At 37.2% G+C, this 25,662-nt stretch overlaps 1 protein-coding gene across 1 annotated transcript in view; it reads left to right on the top strand.

The window, feature by feature from the left end:
* The window catches only part of DNAH6 (dynein axonemal heavy chain 6), a gene marked incomplete at both ends in the record, with an annotated part of 280,659 nt that overhangs the window by 193,745 nt on the left and 61,252 nt on the right, over positions 1-25,662 (top strand). The window contains 14 exons of the mRNA XM_081264582.1: positions 56-208; positions 1,005-1,145; positions 2,525-2,767; positions 4,046-4,213; positions 5,252-5,487; positions 6,659-6,920; positions 8,187-8,310; positions 8,841-9,037; positions 10,381-10,584; positions 11,260-11,385; positions 14,074-14,238; positions 16,584-16,651; positions 20,005-20,185; positions 23,808-23,987. Coding sequence (XP_081120708.1) covers positions 56-208; positions 1,005-1,145; positions 2,525-2,767; positions 4,046-4,213; positions 5,252-5,487; positions 6,659-6,920; positions 8,187-8,310; positions 8,841-9,037; positions 10,381-10,584; positions 11,260-11,385; positions 14,074-14,238; positions 16,584-16,651; positions 20,005-20,185; positions 23,808-23,987 — 2,448 coding nt within the window. The remainder of the gene's footprint in view (positions 1-55; positions 209-1,004; positions 1,146-2,524; positions 2,768-4,045; positions 4,214-5,251; positions 5,488-6,658; positions 6,921-8,186; positions 8,311-8,840; positions 9,038-10,380; positions 10,585-11,259; positions 11,386-14,073; positions 14,239-16,583; positions 16,652-20,004; positions 20,186-23,807; positions 23,988-25,662) is intronic.

Genomic DNA, 25,662 nt, shown 5'->3' with positions numbered 1-25,662 from the left:
TTACAGGTAGTAACTGTAAAATGAATTATAACAATCATTCTGCTTTCTTCTACAGATTGTAGTGGAGGAATTCCTAGAAGATATAAATAACATCCTGAATTCGGGTGAAGTGCCTAATCTATTTGAAAAGGATGAATTGGAGCAGGTGTTAGCAGCCACCAGGCCAAAAGCAAAAGAAGTTGGAATTTCCGAGGGGAACAGAGATGAAGTAGGACATGCCAGAATAATTCCATGGCTTTCTAAACAAAAAGATGTCTTAAACTTTTATTTAACAATCTCTAAGTCCCCTTAACGGATCCATGAATGAAATTTCTTCAGTATAATTAGCTCTCTTTGTAATTCTGCATTTTATTTTCTATGTCTAAAGTGTGGGTTCATCAGCCTTCCAGAAAAGTGATGGAAGCAGAAAGTAAAAACCCTCCGGCCCTACAGAGATCATAGACTTGTCCAAACTGGACAGTTTCCCTTATTCTCCTTTAAGTCCAAGTTTATTTCTCACACCTGCAGTGTCCTTCCTGAGAAGGGCTGGTGGGAAGTTCTAGTACTTTTGATCCCCTTGTGTATCAGAATGTTATGCACAACTGAAATATAAATATGTTTTCTCTCACTTTCTCAGGAACAACGTAACTACCATTCATCTCCATTTCTCCAATACTGTGATTTCATTTATCTACCCCAATCTTTTTCTTTCTTCTTGGGTCTTCATCTTTTTGGCTATTCTTTCTCCTCAAATATACCAATGAGGATAACCTAAATAACATCCAGAACCCTAGTTGAAATGAAGTCTGCAAAATGTCATTTTTAATCTTTCCGACTGTAAGTCATTCGTTCAATCAAGAAATATCTGTTGGACAACTTCTCTAGTTGGAATGGATGTTCAACACAGTATTTCACATATCTACTGTGCTAGCATTTTTATTTAATAATGCACTAGCCTCAGATGGATTAGCCAACACTTATTTTCATCCTTATTTTAAATTGAAAAATATTGTTGATTTTGTCAGGTGTTTCAGTACTTTATCAGCAGAGTTCGTCAAAAACTACACATTGTTCTCTGCATGAGCCCAGTTGGAGAGGCCTTTCGGTCCCGATGCCGGATGTTCCCATCTCTTGTGAACTGCTGCACGATTGACTGGTTTGTCCAGGTTGGTGACTCAGTAGGACAGCTCTTTAAGAAGAGATTTTAGAGAAGTAATGTGTTGAAAATAACTCACAGTACTTGAATTAACTTTAAAAGCTAATAGGAAGTTATTCATACAAGGGATAACAATGACAATCAGCCAAAGACAAAACAGAACTTATGAAGGAAGAGGAGATCTTGAGTTTAGCAGTACAGAAGTTATCAGTGATCTTGACGAGCTGTTTCAATGGATGATGGGGGATAGGGTTCAAAAGAGAAGGGGAGAGGAATCAGAGACAGTGATAATAGGCAACAACTTCAACTTCATTAAGTTTTGTCGAAATGAAAGCAGAGAAATGAGGGTGAGAGAGGGGCTTATGAGATCAAGAATGAAGTCTTTTTGAGTGAGAAATATAAGCAGCATGTGTGTGTGATGAAGGTGAAAATGTTCTATAAAAACAGAAATATATTGATGATGTAGTATACAACACTAAATGTGTGGATCCAATATCCTTTAGTAAATAACTGAATCCATCAATTAAGAGGCTGACTTGGGCAGAAAGCATAAACAGCTTCCCCTGAGTATTAGGACAAGGGGTACAGACCCAGGTGGCAGAAGACACAGGGGTAAGGGCTCACTGAATTTGTTTGCCTTATTTCTTTTTCTTTTTTTGATGAGGGAAAACAAAGTCATAAATTGAGGATAAAGAAGAAAAAGGAAGTGAGCAGTCTAAGGACATTAAGTAGGATATGGAATACTTAAGAGAGTACAAAACCAAAGTGTTAGAAAATGTGGAAGAAATTTTGGGCTGCATTAAGGAGTTAGTTGTAAATTTTAAGTGCGGCACATCAAACATGACTGTGTTTTGTTTTGTTTCCTTTTGTTTTGTTTTCTTTTGTTTTGCTTTGTAGTCAGCTACACCTGCTCAGTTTCAGGCATGGAATAACAGAGAGTTGGGTTTTACTAGGGTTCAGGCAAGCTCAAGAATTAAGAAAAAAGCAAAGGAGTTAAGATGTGTGCAGGATCATGACTACAATGATGGTCCTGACATCACAACTGTATAATAGAGTGAGGTAATGAGGTCCTCATAACAGATGATTCTGTTTATGGAATTCTAAAACTACACAGTCATTCATTCATTCAAGAAATATCTGTTGGACAACTTCTCTATGTCTGGCACTGTCCTAGGAACATACTGGTCAGCAAATGCAGATTTGGGCCCCCCTCTAATGAACAGAGAGAGCCATTTCAGTTTATTAAGCACCAGAAACATGTATAAGAGATAACTTGGTGAAAGGAGGGACTAGACAAGGAAAAATTCCAGAGAAATCGTTTTCTCACTTGTTACTCTGCATATTGTTGAAATGCCCAACAGATTTTCCAGATTGCTTCTTTATTTACAGTGGCCCAGAGAAGCGCTTCTTTCTGTGTCAAAGACATTTTTCTCAACTGTTGACACTGGAAATGACGAACTGAAAGAAAAGCTTTCCCTCATGTGTGTCAATGTTCACTTGAGTGTCTCCCAAACAGCAGACCGCTATTACACTGAGCTCCGCCGGCGATACTACACAACGCCCACTTCCTACCTGGAGCTCATCAATCTCTACCTGACTATGTTGACTGAGAAAAAGAAGCAGTTAATTTCAGTATGTTTCAGTCCATTAATTTTGTGGGGGGTTTTTTGCTCAAACTGAAAACTTTGGGAGTGAGTGGATGATCTGTGTACCTGTGTAGTACCCTTTTCATCCAGTCTTGTGACCTTGACAACCTGAAATGTGGCCAAAAAAGGGTCCTGTGCTCTCAGTCCAAGGGCTCCCTATTCCTGGATATTTATATTTTCCTTCTATCATTTACATAAGTATCCTTGACTCAATAGAATGACAGGGACATACTAATAGCATTGAAGTTAAGCAGAGATCTGGTCATCTCTGCAGTATTTAATATGGAGGGAAACTTTGTTTTAAGCAATCAAGATAAGGTTTTAATTGTCTAACATGTGCCAAGGACTTGAGTGTCTGCCAAATTACATGTTACTTTTGCTGTTGAGCATGTTATACAATTTCTTTAAGGTTTAGTAGGAAATAAGTTTTAAAATATCTAAATATCCCTCTTGAATTTCTCTGGAATTTAAATAAGATATTGTTCATGACGTTCTTAGATTATGATCAAAGACATATGAGGTGCTCAAAAAATAGTGGCTGACATTAGCAACATCATCTGACCACTAACATGGTCTAAAATATTCAATGTTTAAACACAGTAAAAATGGAAGCATTTCCCAATAGATATTTAAAGTGTTTTTCAAATGATTTTTACGTCATAAAATAAATGCATGCTCTTGTAAAATAACTTGACAGGTATTTTTGAAAACTGTCTATTTGAACCAATCTTTCTGACTCATTTTCAAAAAATGGTTCTTTCCAGGTGTCTCCTCTTCCACATCCTACTCTTTTGGTACAAGTCAAAATTTTTCACTCCTGGGGAATAAGATTCAGATATAGAAACTAGAGTTAGGTGTCCAGGACCTTGTTTCCTTGGGGTCTCAACCCTGCTGAGAGTAAACAAACTCCCAGGCCTCTGGGGATCCCTGCCTGAACTTACACCTCACTCATTCAACATGATACCATGAGGAATGAAGATAATGCAGTGTGATCACTGCCCTCAGTGAGTCACAGTCCAGTGATGTGATGTCCCTCAGCTGTAACCAGGGGACATGTATCCACACACATTGTGGAAAATGGCATGGCCATTTCCTAGAGTTCTGTTACCTGAAGACTTTGCAAATTGCAAAAATTTTACAACTTAAAGTATTACCAACTGATGTATTAATTCTGTAGCTATAAAATTAATTTATGAGTAACAGAGGCCAGTGAAACCTGTGATTTATAATGCTCATTATAATAGAAATTTTTGTTGTCATTTAGGCAAGAGATCGGGTGAAGAATGGTCTCACAAAGCTACTACAAACAAATATACTGGTAGATAATATGAAATTAGAACTTTCAGCTCTAGAACCTGTGCTTCTGAAAAAATCACAAGATGTTGAAACCCTGATGGAAAAATTGGCAGTGGATCAAGAAAGTGCCGATCAGGTATGATATATTACCTGACAATGTAGGTGAGGTAATATATCATTTATATGGAGTGACCCATGAGCAGATTATTTTATTATATATCATTCAAATATTAGGTGTCATTTAAATAAATAGTTTTGGCAATAATATTTTTTTCTAGAAATTTAGCAATGTTTTTAAGCTATAAACAATCTCTCTTTACCAAATCAGCCTAGTTCTGTCCCAGAGAATTGGCTGTAGTTCACTGAGTGGGGAAGAGAGAGTTCTGAGAAAAATACCACCAACATATATAAGGCAACTCTCCTAGAAGGAACTACTTATTATATAAAAATTTGATCTCTTTAATTCTGTCAATGTGGTACATGGTGAACACAGAACATCAAATGCAATCTAGTTAATTCCTTTTCATCTTTAATCTAATCCAAAGGGTAAATACAGCTTATTATTGACTTTGTTTTAAAGCTCTGAAATTCAACAGGGCTTGGTGGCACATGCCTGAAATCCCAGAGACTCAGGAAGGTAAGACAGAAGGATCATAAGTTTGAGGACAGCCTGGGAAACTTAGGGAGATCTTGTCTCAAAACTAAGGGGAAAAAAAGATCTAGGGATATATATCAGTGGTAAAGCACCCCTAAGTTCAATACACAGAAGCAAAATAAATAAACAAAAAATAAAATATTGGAATTCAAATGCAGATTGGATATCCTTTATCCCAAGTGGTTGGGGCCATAAACAATTTGAATTTTGGATTTTTCCATATTTTGGTATATTTACATTTACATAATGAGATATCATGGGGATGGGACCCAAGTATAATCACAAAATTCATCTGTGTTTTATATACCCCTTATAGCACATAATTTTATATAAACTTTTATTGTGCCTACATTTTGCTTGTGGTCTATCAGATGAGGTCAGTTGTGGAATTTTCCACTTGTGGCATCATATTGGTGCTCAAACGTTTCAGATTTTGGAACATTTCAGATTTTGGATTTTTTGATTAGGGATGCTCCATGTGAAATGAGTCCACCTAAGCAGTCACATTTCAATGCTTAGGTCCGTAACATTGTGCGGGAAGATGAAGCAATAGCAAAAGTGAAAGCTCAAGAAACCCAAGCAATAGCTGATGATGCTCAGAGAGACCTCGAAGAAGCATTGCCTGCACTTGACGCTGCCAATAGAGCACTGGATTCCTTAGATAAAGCAGATATAGCTGAAATCAGGGTTTTTACAAAGCCCCCAGATATGGTTATGACTGTAATGGAAGCAATCTCCATTCTCTTGAATGCCAAGTGAGTAATACAAAAGCTTGAATTATTAGATTATCTGGTGGTATTTCTTTACTATGTTTCTCCATTTTCATATTTTTATATATGTATGTTGATTCTCTTCTCTAACCTCTCATTAATTTGATTGGCCATTCAACAAATTGATTCACCAATTTTTCCAACATTTATTTTGTACTATATTATAGAAGATAAAATTATGGGTTTTTTTTCACTATAAGATGCAGACAATTTAATGGAGAGATACAAGCTAATCTTTTGGGAGATGATGCACACAGTTTGTGCCTGTAAAGAGAGCTCAGGCACTTATGATGCTTGTGAAATAGGGTTGAGGCTGAGTAAAAAGGCAGTGATCACATCATGATAAATCTTGTATGCTACACCAAGCAATCCAAATTTCATCTTAAAGATGTGGTTTTCAAATTTTCTTCAGTAATACAATCCTTTTTTCAATACAAATTATGTAAAACGAGCAAAGCACCAGAAATACCCCTTGACCACCAGGCCTCCCTATAGACCCTCAGGTTGGCACAATGGTAGGTCCCAGGGATCTCTGCAGAGCAGAGATAGAGAGTGCCCATGTGCAGAGGGAACTGAAAACCATTGAACATTTTTTACTTAATCAGATTTTCACAGTATAAAGACCAATATGGCAAAAGTTCTAAAGGGCAAGGTTGACTGGGGCTGGGGATGTGGCTCAAGCGGTAGCGCGCTCGCCTGGCATGCGTGCGGCCCAGGTTCGATCCTCAGCACCACATACCAACAAAGATGTTGTGTCTGCCGATAACTAAAAAATAAATATTAAAAATTCTCTCTCTCTCTCCCTCTATCACTCTCTCTTTAAAAAAAAAAAAAAAAAAAAAAAAAGGTTGACCAAGAGACCTAAGTCCCAGTTAGAAGGGCATTATTTTTGGCAGCATACCAAGAGATTTTAAGGGTTGCAACTAGGCAAAGGAGATGAAGTGTGAATTCTACTCTATTATTTTATAATTCGTTCTCTACCAAATCTGAGTTGTATGGGGTGATGCATGGAACTACCAACTTCTGGGATTACAATACTGAGATTAAAACTACCGATCTGTTGGGATGATACTGTAATGTTCACAGAGGAATACATCTCTTTTGTTCTTATATTACTTGATTATAATGTTGTTAATCTGTTATCTCTGTTTTTCAGGCCTGATTGGCCCACAGCAAAGCAACTTCTTGGCGAATCTAACTTTCTAAGAAGGCTTTTAGAATATGATAAGGAAAACATAAAGCCTCAAATTATAGCAAAGCTTCAAAAGTATATTAATAATCCTGATTTTCTTCCTGAAAAAGTAGAGAAAGTATCCAAAGCATGTAAATCCATGTGCATGTGGGTAAGAGCGATGGATTTGTACTTTCGAGTTGTCAAGGAAGTGGAACCAAAGAGACAAAAACTCCGTGCTGCCCAGGTATGTTATCCATATTATGATGTTTTGGAGTCTTAAAGGCCATCATCATCAATCACCCAAGCTCTCCATATAGTGCCACTTTGATGCTAGGCAATATAGATAGTGACAACACTTGAAAAACCAGCTTTTGTTTCAAACAATAGCTGGCAGGTTTTTTTTTTTTTAAGTTTTCTCTAAAGTCATCCTTCTTTTAGTATTAAAGAAAAATAAGTCCTTAGTATAATTCATCTGAAAAAAAGAGAAATTATGTTTATGATATTTTTGAGGTGCCTCTATCATCTGATGATCTACATTTCTATTTGCTAAATACCCCCACACCTGATGGTGTTATCTGAGATTTTAGAACCAGCTTAATTCACAATCATGTGTGAGGTCCTTAGTCTTCCCAAGAACAAAGAATGATCATTTAGAGGAGCAGATTACCAAAATAATGGTGAATAGAGAGCAGGAATAAGCAAAAATTTTCTATGAAAATCCAGATATTTGAGAATTGAATTGGAGCAAACTATGTTATATGCATTTATGAATATGTCAAAATTAATGTATTCATAAGTTATATTGTTATATATAACTATAATGAACTAACAGGAACTTTTTTAAAAGATCAAAATAGTAAATATTTCAATTTGTGGGCTAAATATTTCAATTTTATTGTGGACTACATGATCACTGTTACAAGTACTCAACTCTGTTGTTGCCCAGAGAAACAGCCATTAGCAATACATAAACAATAAGTATGGCTATGTTCCAATATAACTTTATTTATGGACAACAGAATTCCAATTTTATATAATATCACATGTAAAAAATACTTTGTGTTTATTTCCAATTATTACAAAATGTAATAATCATTCATAGTTCATAGGCTGTACAAAAGCAAGCATCAATGGAGAGGTGGCCTGCAGGCCATAAGTTCACTACCCCCTGACACAGAGAACTAGTAAGGAAAAATTAGTTTTCATTATTCTAAGAATATTTATTTTATCATTTAAAATTAATATCCATTGTAGTAATTTATTCATCTCATATGCTTGGCACAGCTGTTTCTCTATTCCTTTTATGACTTTTTTTTTTTTTGGACTTTTTGTTTGGCCTAGATTGGTTCTGCTCTTGTATTTTACTCAGTAAATGTTTTAACTTTGTACAATATATCAAAATATTTACAAACATGAAAAAGGGAACATAAAAAAAATCTTTATTATATAAATGGGCAAATTCAGCCTTCTTTGTGGGTCTATTTGTAAATATTTGCTTGATTTTTACTAGGCTGAACTTGATGTTACAATAGCTACCCTAAAAGAAAAGCAAGCATTACTAAGACAAGTGGAGGATCAAATACGAGCCTTACAAGATGAATATGACAAAGGTGTGAATGAAAAAGAAAGTTTGGGTAAGTAACTCATAAAATTTGCTTTGTTATAAATGTCTGATTTTTAAAAGTTTGAAAATTTTCAGGCAATCTGATATTGGCTTTTATTCAACATGTAGAATACATTTGGACTTCTTTCATTAGCTTCCTAGTATAAAATGAGAAAAACTACATATATTGTATGTATTCAACATCTTATATCTGAACATAGCTTCTTGGAGTATATTGCATTAAAACTCAGAGCAACAGATAAATTTTATCCACTAAATAAATGCTACAAGGCACTGAGAACACACAAATAGTATAGGGCAAAGAGAAAGCCATCTTCAGTTAGAGTAGTGTAGCATTAAAAAGAGCTCTTGAAATGGAAAAATTAAACTTTGACTTGGTTCTGATATGGGAAATAATATTGAATTGGTGTGATACTTGTTAGCAATATATTGCTAGAATTAGCTAAATAAGGCTAATTATGCTACAAACAAAGGCAAGTATATAAACTTTTAATAGTTTACTAAAATATTGAATAATCTAAGGTTCTTAATATTTTCTAGCAAAGAATATGGCCCTGACAAAAGCACGCCTGTTACGTGCTGGAAAGCTGACAGCTGCATTAGGAGATGAACAGGTTCGATGGGAAGAAAGCATAGAGAAATTTCAGGAGGAGATATCGAACATCATTGGGAACGTGTTTATAGCGGCGGCTTGTGTGGCTTATTATGGGGCTTTCACAGCCCAGTTCAGGCAATCAGTGAGTAAACCTCCTGTCTGTAAAGAGTGGTGAGAAGCATCTGAAACTGGGTGGGTACAGAGAAGCATTCATTTTTCTGAGGTCAGATGGAGGTTCTCTACTATGGAGTTCACCAGAGTGGAAATGTACATGTCCCACAGGATGGATCCCTCTTTCCCATTGGTCCACCCTTAGGCTTTCTTAACATGTTTCTTCCTTTCCTTCTCCAGTCTTAGAAAGTTCTTTATCACTTATGCAGCATAAGAACCTGGGGGAAGTGAATGAGACAGTAAGTCCCTAAACTTTTTTGTCAGAACTAGCATGTAAAATCAACCAGGATACAATGTCCTGCTCCAGAGGACTGGGAAATGGTGGGGAGCAGGATTAATTTGAGGTTTCTTCGGCTTTCATCTTTATGAAAAACTTAACTTATTATTTATCAGGGAATAAAATTCCCATCTATATGCACTTTTCAGGAAAAAAATATTGGGAAGGATTTTATAATTATTTTTATGAAATACTTCCAGTTGCACCCACAATCATTATGACAACCCTGAACTTCTCCACATGCTTCCATATTTTCTAAAGAGAGGCAATACAACCCTGGTTGAAAATTACTGTAACAACCCAGGCATTTACATGTGAGAAAACTGAGGTCCAAACAGAGGGAGTAAAATACCAAGGGCATAGTTAATTATTTAGTTCTAGCACCAGGTCTCCTGATTTTTAGTCCATTTTGGGGGGAGGAGAGTGTCCCATCCTGTTTCCAAGATGTCTGTGGAGACTGGTAGGGCCTACCTGTTCCAGCCACTGCATGTTAGACAGCTTTTCATCACTGTAACCAAAGTATCCATGAAAGAACACCTTAGAGGAGAAAAGTTTATTTTGGACTCAGTTTCAGAGGTTTAATTCTTGATCAGCCAGCTCCATTGCTCTGTGTCTAAGGTGAGGCAAAACATTATGGCAGAAAGGCATGGTGGAGGAAAGTTGCTCAGCTCATGGCAGCCAGGAAGAAGAGAGAGAACATAGGGAGCCAGGGACAGAATACAATCCCTAAGGCTCAACCCCAGGTGACCCTATTTCCTCCACCCATGCCTCATTTGCCTACAAGTACCACCTAATAATCCATTAAAATTATTAAGAGATCAAATAGATCCACTGATTAGGTTACAGTTCTTATAATCTAATCATTTCACCTCTAAACATTGCTAAAATAGATACCATATTTCCAGTACATGAGTTACTGGGGGGCCACTTCATATCCAAACCATAACATATTGGTTTCCTCTGCCCTTCATATTTTGTGTGTGTCATAGTTTACTTAGTATTCCTGATTATACATGTAAATTTTCCTCCCTTTTCAGCTTATAGAGTGTTGGATCCAGGACTGCCAGTCTCTGGACATCCCAATTGATCCTTCCTTCAGTCTCATTAACATACTTGGAGATCCCTATGAAATACGGCAATGGAACGCTGATGGGCTGCCACGAGACATGATATCAACAGAAAATGGCATTTTGGTTACTCACGGGAGACGGTGGCCTTTGATGATTGATCCCCAAGATCAGGTATGTAACAAATGCTTGAGATTAAAAAGTAGCCAGTTAGCTCTGTTTAATATTGATCTATCTATTAAAAATTATAAAAGTAGACTTTAACATATTTATAAGATCATGGAAATTTAGACCTGAAGGAGAGTTTGGAGCTCTTTCAGTGTGGGTTCCTCATCTTATGGACATAGAAAGTAAGGGATGTGGGTAAGTGTTCTCTATTTTTGATTTTAACTGGTTAAGTTTAGGGGATTGGCCATTAGTTTTTTGTTTTCTGTGGGAATAGAAATTGACAGAAACTCATTCCATGAAGGTCTGCAAGGTCTAAGGAATCAAAATGAATTCAAGGAATGATAGGATTTAGAGCAATTTTTATAGTCCCATTATCTGTGTTCCTAAATCCACAGATCAGATAATACTAATCAGGGTTCAGAAAAGGGAGCCATTGTAAAAGCAAGAAAGAAACTTGAATACTAAGATAAGTATGGGCTTTTTTCTGGATGGCTCTTTTCTGAATTTGTTTTAATTTGGGCTTGATAGGTGTTTTTATTGGGGAAAGGAGTTTTTTTCTTTTTAAAATGTTTTCAATGTTTCTAGATTAAAAAAAATTCTAAACTTTATTCTACAACTTTCACTTTCTAGTCATGTATCCTACTCTAAAGCAAATGCTCTGCTCTGTGCTTTCTCATACAGGCAAACCGTTGGATAAGAAACAAGGAAAACAAAAGTGGTTTAAAGATCATTAAGCTTACAGATAGTAATTTCTTACGAATTCTTGAAAATTCCATCCGACTTGGCTTACCTGTCTTACTGGAAGAGGTTTGCTTTTCACATTTCTCATGTTAGTTCTAACTTTTAGATTACAGGCCACATCCACATCATGATAAAGACACCAATCAACTTTCTTTTCAAATTGTCAAACCAGTTGCTTTGTTCCTTAAATGGTACTTTTTCTAGGAGGAAGAATCAGTTGGTTGAATGAATTTTCTGCTTCAGTCATTGTTTTGAAGTTAAGAGGGATAGCCTCTGTTTTCTGACACTGCTCATTCTTAGACCTCATTGTGTACCTTAAAGGTTAGAAAAATTCAAAGCAGCAGTGCCCCCAGGAACCACTGTCTACATACACAAATGATGTAAAGTCATAAGACATGCTAGTAAGTGTAAACATTATTTTCTATGTGGGATACTTGTCAAAATTAGATTAAGTTATGAGTGTTAAGAGTAACTATTGTTTAAAAGTGGGAATTGTTGAGTCTATATGTTCCATTTCTTCAGATACCACTCAGAGAACAGATATTTTTCACATTGTTCACTCAATCAATAAACATTTGAGAACAAATGGCAAATAATATAGATGTGGTTTCTGTCCTCGATTACTTAGAATCTAGTTGAGGATAGGCAGAAAACAGAAAAAGTAGATGAGATAGAAAATAAGAGAGTGGAGGAGAAAAAGAACTTGTAATAAGGGCTTTGAAGGAACAAGCAGGGTGTGGACACGGCCAGTAAGAAGAGGCATTAGGAGCCTGACTTAGATGCATAGCTACAGGGGATGAGATTTAAGGTCTAACCTCTGTGATGAGCTCAACTATGTGAGGAGCTCAGTGAGAAGGCTTCCCAGGAAAGGGGTCAGCAAATAAAAAGCCATGGGCACAAAGAGATGGCTAATGACTGTGTATTATCCTTAATTTATCATTCCATTTTTATAAGAGGAGAATTAGTAAGCAAACACATGGGCTGTGAGCCATTTAGCTGTACCAAAAAGTATCTCAGAAAATCAGAAAATTCAGGAAAGAGCACTACCTGGGGCAACTTGGCTGCAACCTTTGCATGGTGACTAGTAATAATAATATGTAATCACCCACTAACTAATTCACTATTCCACTAATTAACATGTGCACTACTTTCCAGACTTGGTTCTCAAGTGTTTTAACTTACTAATCCTCCCTGCAAACTTATGAAGTAGTTGCTATTATTATCCCATGTTACCAGTGAGGACACTGAGACATTAAAAAGGTCAAACTGAGCTGCCTTGCCACCTAGAAAATTCATAGCACGTTACAATACTCCCCACTCAAGCCATAAATAGCACAAGGGCCTTGTTGTAGCCAAGCTTTGGCATTTAGCAACACAGAAAACGTTTTGTAATGGATTCCAGATCCTCCTTCAAACTCAGAAGTCACAGAAGAGAGTGAGGTGTCTGACAAACTTTGGCACAGTTACCTTAGTCCCAAGCTGAATTCTGGAACCCAGGTTTAGTTTGTGACTCAAGAGGTCTTGAGGGACTTTTCTCACTCATGGCAGTGGACAGAAGTCCTTCTATAATGTTCTGCCCCTAGAAAGGAGAGTATTTTAACTACAAATATAATGAACACTCTTAGGAGTTAGGCCCCTTCAGGAACAGGACACTCTAACTGGACCTTCCCTCTCTCTGGGTCTTGGGGTCATTAGCATTATACATCTAGCTGATTTCTACATTTGTTAGGGTGGTGTTTGCAAACTTGGTCTCCATCCATTCATGGGTATGAAAGAAAGTTTATTTCGATCACCAGTTATTAATAAAATATAACAGAATATTTATAACAAAATTTTATCATGGATAAGAATAAGTAAGAGTTAATGTGTGTAGTACGATGTCACAATGTGAAATGATTTGTTACAATGGATTATGAGAAGGAGGCCAAACCTCACTAAGGGGTCCTTCTTTTTGCTTGTGGAGGTTGTAAGCTATTGGAGAAAAATTAAAGACTAGAATAATTAGTGAGTAACAAAAGACACAATCAGAAAAAATAGTTTTAAAGGAAGTTTGGAGCACCTGATAGGCCCAGCCCACACAGAAGCTGGAGCTTAACAATTAGAAAATGACCCCTGTGGTTTATTTAAGGGGATACATCAAAGGCAGAGATAAGGTTTCAGGTTTTAGGGATGGAGTCTTGCTTCATGATGTCTTGAAGTCAACAGGTTGATTGGCATCTTGTTAGGTCATACCCATCTCAGAGAGGTTGTGTGGCTGGTTGGCTGTAGTAGGTCACCCCATTTCTAGTGCTGTGTGGGATCTTTGGCAGAGCTGGGTGAGAGTTCACGTGTATTTGGGCCATCTTGTAGCATCTTATAGCCACTGTAAGTTCTCAGCAGACTTTCCCACTCAATAGCCTTCCATGCCAATCTGGTCCACACAGAGTCCACAGATGGCTCTTGACAATGAATTATAGTCAAATTTTGAAAACCATAGGACCCCACCTGGTATAAAAGTGACCCTGTAGGGTCCACGGGCAATTCTTGCATGCCTTAGTTCTAACCAACCATCATATTTGCTTTGAGGGATAAACAATATTGTGGCTAATAAATGAATCAAAGCTTAACTTGAGAGTCTATGACAGTATGGTGTAGGGGTGCATCATGTAGAATAAGGTTTATTCAAAGTAAACTTGAAACCCATGGAATTTTGACAAATTGATGCCATCCATTGTAAATGCTTGCTTTTTGCATTGTTTTATTTCCATTTTGAAGCTCAAAGAAACCTTGGATCCATCTCTAGAACCTATTCTTTTGAAACAAACTTTCATCAGTGGTGGACGAGTACTCATTCGCCTTGGAGACTCAGATATTGATTATGACAGAAACTTCAGGTTCTATATGACAACCAAGATGCCAAATCCTCACTATCTGCCTGAGGTATGGACCTCTAGTCTGAAATTCTCACCCTAACTGGAATTATTGTGTGCAGTGAGTCTCTAAAGTTTGGTGGGTTTCTATCTTTTGGGAGGAAAACTAATAACCCTCTTTCTTTTCTCCCTCTTCCCTCTCCATTGCCCCCCTTCCATCCATGTCTCTCCTCTGGTTTCACTTCTGAGTCCTGATTCTAACTCCAGTCACCCTTCTCCTCTCCATCTAGTTGGGAATCAAGCGTCTGCCCACTGGGTCCCAGATGCACAGCATTGTGCTTTCTCCAACTCCCTTCTGGTCCACAGCTGCTCCTCATAAACTGTGGTCACCATTCCTTCTAATCATTCTCCTCTCTCCTTCAGCAAAGGCTATTTATGTCCCTATTATCCCTTGTTATTTGTGGCTGATAAAGGAACCAGAGCTCAATTAAAAGTCCATGGCAGTGGCTGGCAGGGTTGGTGGGGATTCAGTGTTTAAGTGTGAAAGCCCATAGCATACACCCTCAAATAAAGTGGTGGTCTGCTTGAAAACTCTCGTAACAGGGTAGCATTAGAGAATCGTGAGCCAGATGTCCAGTGTCTGTACTTAGAGATAAATAGGGGAGGAGCAGCTTCTTGTAATCTTCCTGATGCTTGTAGACTCTCAGGGATACTATGTGAGCCCCACTTCCATACATCCTTGAGCCACACAGCAAGCAGGAGAACCCCTATTCTAGAGCTCTAGAACCAAAGGCATTTGCAAAAGAAATGAAGGCAAGTGGGACTCCACATTTCCCCTCCCACATGTGCTCTACCTGGCCACCTTACCCCAGGTGCCCTGAGTGCTACCCAGGTATGGGCACATTTTCACATTCTTCAGGTCTTCATAAGGAAGGGCCTTTACATCAGACCCCCCCACAAATATTCTTGAACATACCATTCCAAATAGTGTCATTTTTTTATCTTGATTATTGAATTTTCTCATAGCCTTGTGTCTTCACTAGATGTGGTCAAGTTGAATGAAATTGACACACTTCTAATGTGAAGAAGGATCATTAAAAGGCTACATCAGAGATCTCCTTGTCATCCTTGAGGAGATTAATTACACAACCACGACCAAGGCTCATGTCCCGAGTTCCATTTCAGAGCCTAGAAAAATGACCAGTGTGTTAACTTGCACTCTTTGATTTCTCATTCGTTTAACTTTTGAGAGGGAGTGCTGCACACCAGACCCAACCCATCTCAGGATCCTCAATGTAATCAACTCTGAGATGGAGATAAAGACACCTCAAATGTTTTAGATGGCTTTTTTTTCTGCTGTAACCAAAAGACCTGGCAAGAATAAATTTAGAAAAGGAAAGGTTTATTTGGGGGCTCATGGTTTGAGATGTCTCAGTCTATAGAAAGTCAACTCCATTGCTCTGGGCCCAAAGTGTGGCAGAACTTCATGGCAGAAGAGTGTGGTGGAAGAAAGCAGCTCAGGACATGATACCAGGAAGCAGAGAGAGAGTCCCACTCAACAAGGACAAAATATATATGCCAAAGGCACAACCGCCATGACCTACCTCCTCCACTCATACCCTACTGCCTATAGTTACCACCTAGTTAATCCCTACCAAGAGATCAATGCACTGATTAGTTTAAGACTCCCATAACTCAATAATTTCACCTCTGAACTTTCTTACATTATTTCACACATGAGCTTTTTGGAACACCTCATATTAAACCATAACCATGAAGGATTTATATTATATGTTAACTGCATGGCATTCAAACACTCTTATTGTATTTATTGGGTTTTGCTATTGATTTGTTCAAATGATGTAAGAATATTATGATAGCATTAATAACAATTTTCCACAAAAACATTGAGATAAAATATGTAATGCTTGGTTTAACAAAGACACTATAAATTAATTACTATAATTAAATTATTTTACCTCATTTAGTCCTCACAACTCCCCTATGAATTGTTACTACTATTATATCAGTTTTTAAATATCAGGAACTAAAAGCTTAACACAGATAATGACTTGTCCAACATCAGACATTCACCCAAGTGTACAGCTAGAATTTGAACTCAAGCTGTTGATTTTAAAATTTGCTTCTAACCCTTTTCTAAAAACATCTTTTCTTAAAACATCAAGTAGACTTCTGTAACTGTGAGGTTTGCGGAACAAAAATGTTACTCATACCGGTGAGGAAAATCAGAATTTTGAAAGCCATGTTATGCTTGAGTGTGTAGGGGTGTGCCTGTGTGAACAATCAGAGTTGAGACACATTCACCATTATTTATTAATAATGATAAAGCAAGCACTTCTTGTTTTACTAGTCTTGCATTTAAGCATTTTTATGTACTCCATACTTCTCTTCCAGGTGTGTATTAAAGTTACCATCATCAATTTCACTGTAACCAAATCAGGTCTGGAGGATCAGTTGTTAAGGTAAAAAAGGAGTGTGGGAATTAGGGATGTCATGAGTTTCCTAATGTTTTTGTTTTAGAAATTTTAACAAAGAAAAAAATTTAACATGTAAAAAGCATCACACATGACTCAATCAAAAAGATAAAAGTATATGGTCAAGTTCTTCATCACACTTGCTTACAGTCACCAGTCTTGTCAAATCTTCTCAAGATCATTCCTACGCATTGTTTAGGCAAGGCTGGCAGCCCAGCCTGCCTCTTTTTCTCACTAGGATCTCCAATCTTGACAAGTGAATGAATTCAGTTGTTCCATTGTTTCTAGACACTCACTGCTCCAAATCTGTGAAAAAGTTAGCACTCCAAATTTACTCATTTCCCTAGACTCTTGATATTTTCCTACTTAATTGTTTCTACATTTGTCTACTTCACAAAAAATAAATATCCCTTCCTCAGTATATTCTGTATGTGATTAAATTCCCATATCCCAAAAATGAGGTTATGAATTATTAATATTAATCTTTAGAATTAGCCAAGATATTCAGAAGGCAAAATTTTTAAAATATTTATTAAAATAATAATGTTGATGTTTATTAAAACTAATTATATGTGTATACATATGCTATAATATACTTACATGTATATATACTTACATATATATATATATACATATATATATATATATATATATATATATATACACACACACACACACACACACACGCACAGATATATACGTATATATGGTCATACTGCACTTACCAACAAGGATACAACCTTGAGAGATATGTCATTAGGCAATTTTATTGTGAAAAAATAAAGTATAGTTGCACAAATACAGCTACAATACTAGGCAACTTAATCTAATGGGACTCTGTTATATATGTAGTTCATTGTAGACCAAACATTACAGCACACTGCATGACTGCATTTAACAAACACACACACACACACACACACACACACACACACATATGAATATGTGAATATATATTTGTGTGAGTGCATGTGTTCATTAACTCTAAAGGAAAATAAAATTTGGAACCATCTTCAAAACTATATATAATTTGGCTGGGCATGGTGGTACCTGCCTATAATCCCAGAGACTTGGGAGGCTAAGGCAGGAGGATTGCAAGTTCAAAGCCAGCCTTAGCAATTTAGCGAGACCCTAGGCAACTCAGCAAGACCTCATCTCAAAACTGAATTTTTTTTAAAGGCTGGGGAATGTGGCTTAGTGGTTCAATTAAGTGCCTCTGGGTTCAATTCCTAGTACCCAAAAAAAAAAAAACTGGGGCTGGGGACATAGCTCAGTTGTAGAGTGCTGGTCTAGCATACAAGGTTCCTGGTTAGATACCCAGCATTGCAAAACCCATATATACACATTCAAGTCAGGATTATTCTGTACTTGCACCTGCTATCACTAATAAGCTTAAGACTTATTTTCCTAGTTTCTTTTAGAAATTATTCTGCCAACTGATATCTTGCTTAACTTCTTGCTAATTAAAGGGTATCTCACCACATTTTATGCACATATTCTAAAGTCATGATTGAACATTTTACATACTACTTTATTCCTTTGAATAGCTAAGCTTAGCTGTGTGGCTATACTGTCAGACTGCCTGGGACAAGGAGAACTACCCTAATGAGAAAAAAGGCAATGCTTAGATCAGTCATGGGGTACAGAGTATCTCTGAAATTTCTCCCTGACCAACAGCATTGAAAAGGGAGGCTGACAGCCTGCAGCCTGTGTGAGGATGTAGCTCAGTTTGCTAGTGGTCTGACAAGCCATCACTATTCCAGCCATTCCCTGCTCTGCTGAGCTCCCAGGCAGGCAGCACTCATTGCATTCAATTGTTCATTGGATAAAATTTCCTCCAGGATATTAACCGTTTTCAAACACTGCCCTTCAGTCCTTCAGGGATTAGACAAGTCCCCTTTCCAGCTTTGAGAAATTCCATTAAACTACCCAAACAGCTCACCTCTGCCTTACTTTCTACTTTCAGAAGCTGTAACTAGCCCTCAGAGACTTTCTTGGCCATCCCTTTTGATTTTTAACTTGCCTGATTTGATTTATGCTTCTCCTAAGCTGTTATCTGAGTTCATCTTTATCTTAAAAAACTCTCCCCAAATTCCTCACTTCTGAAAAATTTACTTAAACAATTGAATTTGAAGTGATAATTTCTTTTATTTTTCATATAACAATGTTAAGGTGTCTGAATTCAGCATGTACATAACATACAATGGGTTATTCTATGAGGCAATACATCATAGTGTACTAGGGTCAGCAGACTCAGGTGCAAGCTTGACTCTGCTTCTCATAACTGTATGACCTCAGGAAGTGACCCACTACTGAAGGGGAACCACAGTGTCTAACTCCAGGAGCCTTCAAGTGGTTAAAAGAGATAATTCACATAAAACTCATAGTAGGGTGCCTGGCATGCATGATGCTTAATGAAGATAAGTTCCTACAAACCACAGATTAGGAGCAAATTATAAAAGGAAAAGTGAAAAGAGATGAAAGTTCACATGTTTATATTAGACAAGGGTAAAGCCTCTTGTTTAGATACAGTCAAGAACTGTTGATGAAGAGCTATTTGGCAAGACACCTCATGTTCAGGAACAGAAAGATTAAATAACATAAAGTTACACTCAGGACATACAGAATTCTTAAAGAAGGCTTTTAAAGAAAACATATGTGGTGTCAGACTATAAATATCATTTTGAGGCATTTTTTATTTAACAGTTTATCTTTAAGTTTATTCTCTGTCTGTGCACATATAAATATACACCTAGAGAAAATGCTTTTGGAAGGATGTATGTCAAATAATGGTTACCTCTAAGGAAGAAATTAGGTTTGAAGATGGAGCTGATGAATAGGAACTTTTACTTTATTCATTTATTTTCTTTTTTATAAAAATGAATTCATGTATTGCTTATGAAAATAGCAATAAACATATTTTAATTAAAAAATACTTTTTTCATAGAGGCATTGAGATTTCATAATTTCTTGTGTCATTATAAAAAAGAACATTCCAAGAATTATTTTCAATTTGGCACAGCCAAGCATTAAAGAGAGATATTGAATGATGAGAGAGCAGCCAACAGGCTCTCTACAGGATGAGTAGAAGTGACAGTAACTGTGATTGAGTGCATGTCTCTGAAATGTAGGATATAGAATAAGAACTGACATAGTTCTGATGAAAAGCCACTGTATAAATCCAATGAAAGAGGGGCATTGTGTATTCAAATTCAGCTAATAGCATGAATATTTAGCTAGACAGCACTGAGAATAAGGATAATTCCAAACAGAAAAGAAAACAGACTCAACTATAGGGCACTGACAAAGGCACAATTCAGTTATTCCAACCTTGGTTCTAGTGATGTAGTTCGACTTGAAAGACCCGAATTGGAACATCAGAGAGTCCAGCTTATTGTAAGGATCAACAGTGATAAAAACCAGTTAAAGTCTATTGAAGACAAGATCTTAAGAATGCTCTTTACATCTGAAGGAAATATTCTCGACAATGAAGAACTTATTGATGCACTCCAGGACTCAAAGGCAAGTGAATATATTCAGTGTGTATAGAAAATGTGTCATTTTCAAAAGTTTTAACTACAGCCTTTGAGGGTCCTGCAAGAGTTTATAAAGCAAGAATGAGACCACCTATAACCTGCTAGGGGCATGCACAAGAGTGTGCCTGGCTATCAGGCCTCCTCACAAACCAGGGAACAGTAGAGAATTTGTAGACAACTGATAATTTCTTCTCTTCTCTGTGATTTTTAGTAAAGTATATAATATTTAAAAAGTGGGAAAAGATAGACATCAAAAGGAACAAATATTTATAAATTTGTATTAGTGTCACCTTTTCCAAGAAGCCTCGCTAGTACTCATAGCTAGAATTAACCTCCTGCTCCTTGGAACTTCTGTAGGGCCTTATCCAAACCTGTATTATAGTACTTTTTGCTGTTTACCTGTGTCAGGGTTATCTAGTTCCTTGTCCTGTCTCTTCTGTTAGATGACTGATTTCATGCAGTGGGAATATGTGACTCATCTTGATAGTCCTTTTCCAAGGGTTAAACATGATGGTTGCACACAAATGATAGTATGATAAAGTTTTACATTAAACATACAATCCTGTAGTGAATTAGTTCTCAGATTATAGGAGCACAGCCTATAAAATGATCTTATCAATTCATGAAAGACAAAATATTTTAGGGAAAAAAATCTCCCTTTGACTTTACTAGATAAGGAACACATAGGTATGTTTTTGCCTCTTGTTGATGTCTAATATGATTAGTTGCTTTATATCCTACAATCTCTTGAGACCTTGGTATTGAAAGAACGATAAACAAATTATTCTGGGTCTGTCATTTCCCTTCTCTTTTTATTGGTTTACTGGTCTCTATTCTCCTTTCATTCATTCTTCCTTGGGTCTTTAATTTCTGGAAAACTATTAACCCATTTATTTTTATAATTTACCAGTTTTACATGGAAACTGTTTAAATAATGAAGGCTTATGATGATAAACAGTATTCATTCCTTGTCCCCACTCCCCCCACACACCTGTGGCTCCCTTCAGAGAGGTAACTACTTTCATTGTACACATTAACCTTGCCTATGTTTCTAATATACACACACCCCACCACTACCACCACCACTACCACCAACTACAATAACCTTTCTATAGCCCAGCCTCCTACTATAGTTATTCCTTGATCATAACCTAGAGTCGATATTTCTATTGCCTCAGTGTGGAGATCTGGCTGTAAGTGTTTGGGAGGCTGAACGAGGAGGTATGCATATATTTACCTAATTATTGTTTTCAGAATGGTACCCACCTCTCAACTGTGCCTGATTTCCTCCCATAAAAGGGAGGGGGGACATTTTATACCTTCTCCAGAGGGGGAATTTTTGTGTTTTTTTTTTCTGGTAGGGAAAAGACAACACCAGCTGGATGGTATGAGAGACACAACCTGGGAGCTTTTCAACCAATTTATATTTTAGGTCCTTCCCATTCCAGCAGTGCCTCTTATTAAATCCTGTGTCTTTAAGGAGAATTGTGTTTTATATGTTGGTAAATTTCTGGCTTTCCCCTTCCTTCAGGTTAAGAATCCATTTTTCCTGGATCTTCTAAGTCACAACACTCTTTAGTATGGTCTACAGATCCCAACATTTTATGGATATTTCCTCTCCTGTTTCGCCCATATTTGTGGGTTTGCACTGCTTTTTAAATACCTTTAGTATGATTTTATCATTGTTTCAGTAGGGAATGAAGCAGTTGCATGTGTTCTTACTGCCATTTTTTCCTATCAATACCAGGTTCTTTTATTTATTTTCAAGGAAATGCTTTGGAGACATCCCTTTTTGTAGAGATCAGACCAAGTGATCATTGCCTATATTTCCTGCTACTTTCTACCTATAGTTTGTACTTCTTCCAACTCCCATAATCCTTATTTTAAAATATGTCTTATATTCTGTAACCATTGCTGAAGCCTCATGTCTCTAGGGCATAATTTCTGTAAGTGGTTGCCAAACCCCCAACCAAGGTATATAATGTTCTAACATTCTCAGACCAAAAAAAAAAAAAAAAAAAAAGAAAGAAAGAAAGAAAGAAAGAAAATGATCCACTACTCTTTCTCTTCAACAATGGGTTCTGAATTATCAGGGCTTTGTGCTCTTCAGAGAATAAAGAACTGTTTGCTAGTGGGTCCTCATGATTGGATTGCTCCCATACCAACTTTCTTTTTCTACTCATTTGTGCAAGTTTTAGTTGAGTACATTATTAAGATTGGGGGACTGGTGCTGTAGCTCAGTGGTAAAGCATTTGCCTCCCATGTGTGAGGCACAGGGTTTAATCCTCAGCAACACACAAAAATAAATAAAGATACTGTGTGTTCATCTACAACGAAAAAAATGTTTTTTTATTTTAATAAGGAATTCCCCATTTGACTCCACCCTTTATTTTCCCCCAGCTTCCTGAGGGGCAGTTACAAGGAGACTTTGAAACTTCTGATGCCCAGACAGCTTCTGCACTGAATCCCTCCCCTTCTTTTCCTGTGGGCTGGAGTGAACAAGTCCAGACTTACAGTCTTCCTTATGGTTGGAAGCCACTAGCCATAGGTGGTTATTGAGCACTTACAATGTGACAAGTCTGAGTTAAGATTTGTTATTATAATATACACATCAGATTTCAAAGATTTACATAAAAAAAGCTCAATACTTTTTAATATTGATTGTTATATAATATTTTAGTTATATTGAGTTAAACAAAATGTATTATTAAAATTCATTCCACTTGTTTCTCTTTGTTTTTAATGAGTTTAGAAAATTCTGGATTATATGTGGCTCACATTATATTTCTACTGGAAAGCACTGACACAAGTCTCTTGATTCCCAGTTAGCTCTCCCTTCCACTGAGCAAATGCTGAGCAGCCAGTTCCCATACAGATTTTTCATGGTCCTGCTGGAAGCCCTTTGACTCTCTAGAGATAGAGAAACAATAGGGGAAGGAAAAGGAAACAGAAACAGATGGTAACAGAAAGAGAGAATCTGAGAGACACAGAAGGCAATCTTGGAAAGTCCATTGGCTAAAAGACTCCCCAGAGCCTCAAACTCCAAATACAGAAAACCTAAAGAATATCCAAAGACTTTAAAATGTCTCCAACTCACTTAGGTTTATAGCACTTCACACCTGGGAGTGCTGGGTAAAGAACATTATCATCCTATTTATCCAGGGTAGAATTTAGGACCACTTTTATCCAGCCTCTCTTCACCCACTATGCTGGGCATTGTTCAGGGTGTCCCTTCTTCCTTCAGACATTATTTCACCATGTGTACCATGTACTGTTCACATGGAAGTTAGGGAGCAATTAGGCATGCTGCATTAGTGTTTCCATTTAAGAAGTAACTCAAATATGTGACTCAGAGAAGTCCTGCTCCAATCTTTTCAGAGCTAATTAAATTGCCTATTTCTCTTCACCTTTTCCAAACTCTGGAGGGAACAAGGGTCAGCTCAGTCAGAGGAGAATGATTGAGTTCTGACCCACAATCATTGCATCTGGAGTCTCCCTTATTATAATCACCAACTCATTCCATTCTTCTTTCTTAGTCCTGACTGGATATATCAAAATTCCCACTGTTTTTCTGAATTACACCCTTAAGAACTTATATATTTATTCAGATCACTTCCGGTGCCATTAAAACCAGGCTGAAAGAAGCAGAGTCCACTGAGCTGATGATCAATGCTGCTCGTGAGAAGTATCGTCCAGTAGCCACTCAAGGCTCTGTTATGTACTTTGTTATTGCAAGTCTCTCGGAAATAGATCCTATGTATCAGTATTCATTAAAATATTTTAAGCAGGTAAGTAAATTGTTGTTGTTAGTGAAATTCACCTTTTTATTTCCTTTTATACCTTGTTGTTTCTTGCTTCAGACAAGCCATGAGTCTAGTTCTCAGATAAAATCCTCCAAGGATTTGGGTCCACACAAATGGTTCAAGTGTGGCCCCATCCACTGTGTTTCCTAAAGGATTGGAGGGCTCCATACAGAACACTATAGAAGAAGGGAAGAAAGCTGCTTTGCAAGTTTCCTTTTCTCTTGGTTTCCTCAGCTAAGCAGCGTGCCTTTTTGCCTTCTTGCCCCCCTTTCTTTTAAGAGTCACAGCTCTGCACTACTAGTTCTTTTTTAAAAATTTGTTCTAATTAATTATACATGACAGTAGAATGCATTTTTATTCATTGTACACAGATGGAGCACAACATTTTATTTCTCTGGTTATACATGACATAGAGTCACACTGTTCATGCAATCATACCTGTGCCTAGAGTAATGATGTCTGTCTCGTTCTATCTTTCCTACCCCCATGCCCTTTCCACTCCCCACACTCTCCTTTCCCCTATCCAAAGTTCCTTCATTGTTCCCACTATGGATCAGCATCCACTTATCAGAGAAAGCATTTGGCCTTTGGTTTTTTAGGATTATCTTACTTTGCTTAGCATGATGTTTTCCAACTCCATCCATTTACCTGCAATTGCCATAATTTTATTCACTAACAGAGTGTAAAGACACTTTCTCTGTAGTAGTCTACTTTTCTTCCTGCTATTAGTGTTTTCTTTGTTGCACATTAGATCTTTAACAACACTAGCTTAATCACCTTGGTTTGTGTCTCTTTTTTCTTTTTCTTTTTAGAATGTTTTCTACAACAGGCTGCCCCCTCTTCTCCACTGGCTTTGATTTTGAGGGATCTCTTTCCTTCTTTGCTTTCCTTTATCTCATATTCATAACTGAATTTCATCTGTTTTCTTATGAAGTAGGATATTTTTCTCTGGGTATCAACACTCCATTATCTACCAAAAGCAAATTAGATGTTACAAAGCTTCAGCAAGCTTTGTCAGTTTTGCTGAAGACTTCCATGGGACACAGAAAGTTTGCAGTGTTTATATCACAGCAAAATTTATCAAGCATCCCCAGCAAGCTCCCATTTGCCTCCAGTTACTACTAGGTTCCAGTGGCCCCTTCCTCTCAGCCCACCCACACATGCCTCACTGGCTCAGTCTTTGACCTTCCAATTAAAAACAAATATACTGGCGAGGTACAGCAGTACATGCCTGTCATCCCAGCAGCTTGGGAGGCTGAGGCAGGAGGATCACAAGTTCAAAGCCAGCCTCAACAAAAGCAAGGCACTAAGGAACTCAGTGAGATCCTGTCTGTAAATAAAATAGCAAATTGGGCTGGGAATGTAGCTCAGTGGTCAAGCGCCCCTGAGTTTAATCCCTGGTACCCAAAAATAAACAAACTTTATTATGTATATTTAAGGTGTACAATGTGATGTTATGAAATACATATAGATAAAAAGGTTACTACATCGAAGCAGATTAGCCTATCTGTCATCTCACACAGTTACCCATATTTTTGTTTTTATGGAAAAAGCAGTTGAAATCTATTCATTTAATATTATTCTAAATACAACACATGTTGTATATTAGCTCTCTAGGCTTTTCATGCTGTATGTCTTTTATTTTGTGGATACAGCTTAC

The sequence above is a fragment of the Spermophilus citellus genome, assembly GCF_964194105.1.
Source record: "Spermophilus citellus genome assembly, chromosome: 13".
NCBI classification, from domain to species: domain Eukaryota; kingdom Metazoa; phylum Chordata; class Mammalia; order Rodentia; family Sciuridae; genus Spermophilus; species Spermophilus citellus.
Note: the sequence above shows the minus strand (reverse complement) of the source record. Positions and strands in the feature narration are given on the sequence as shown.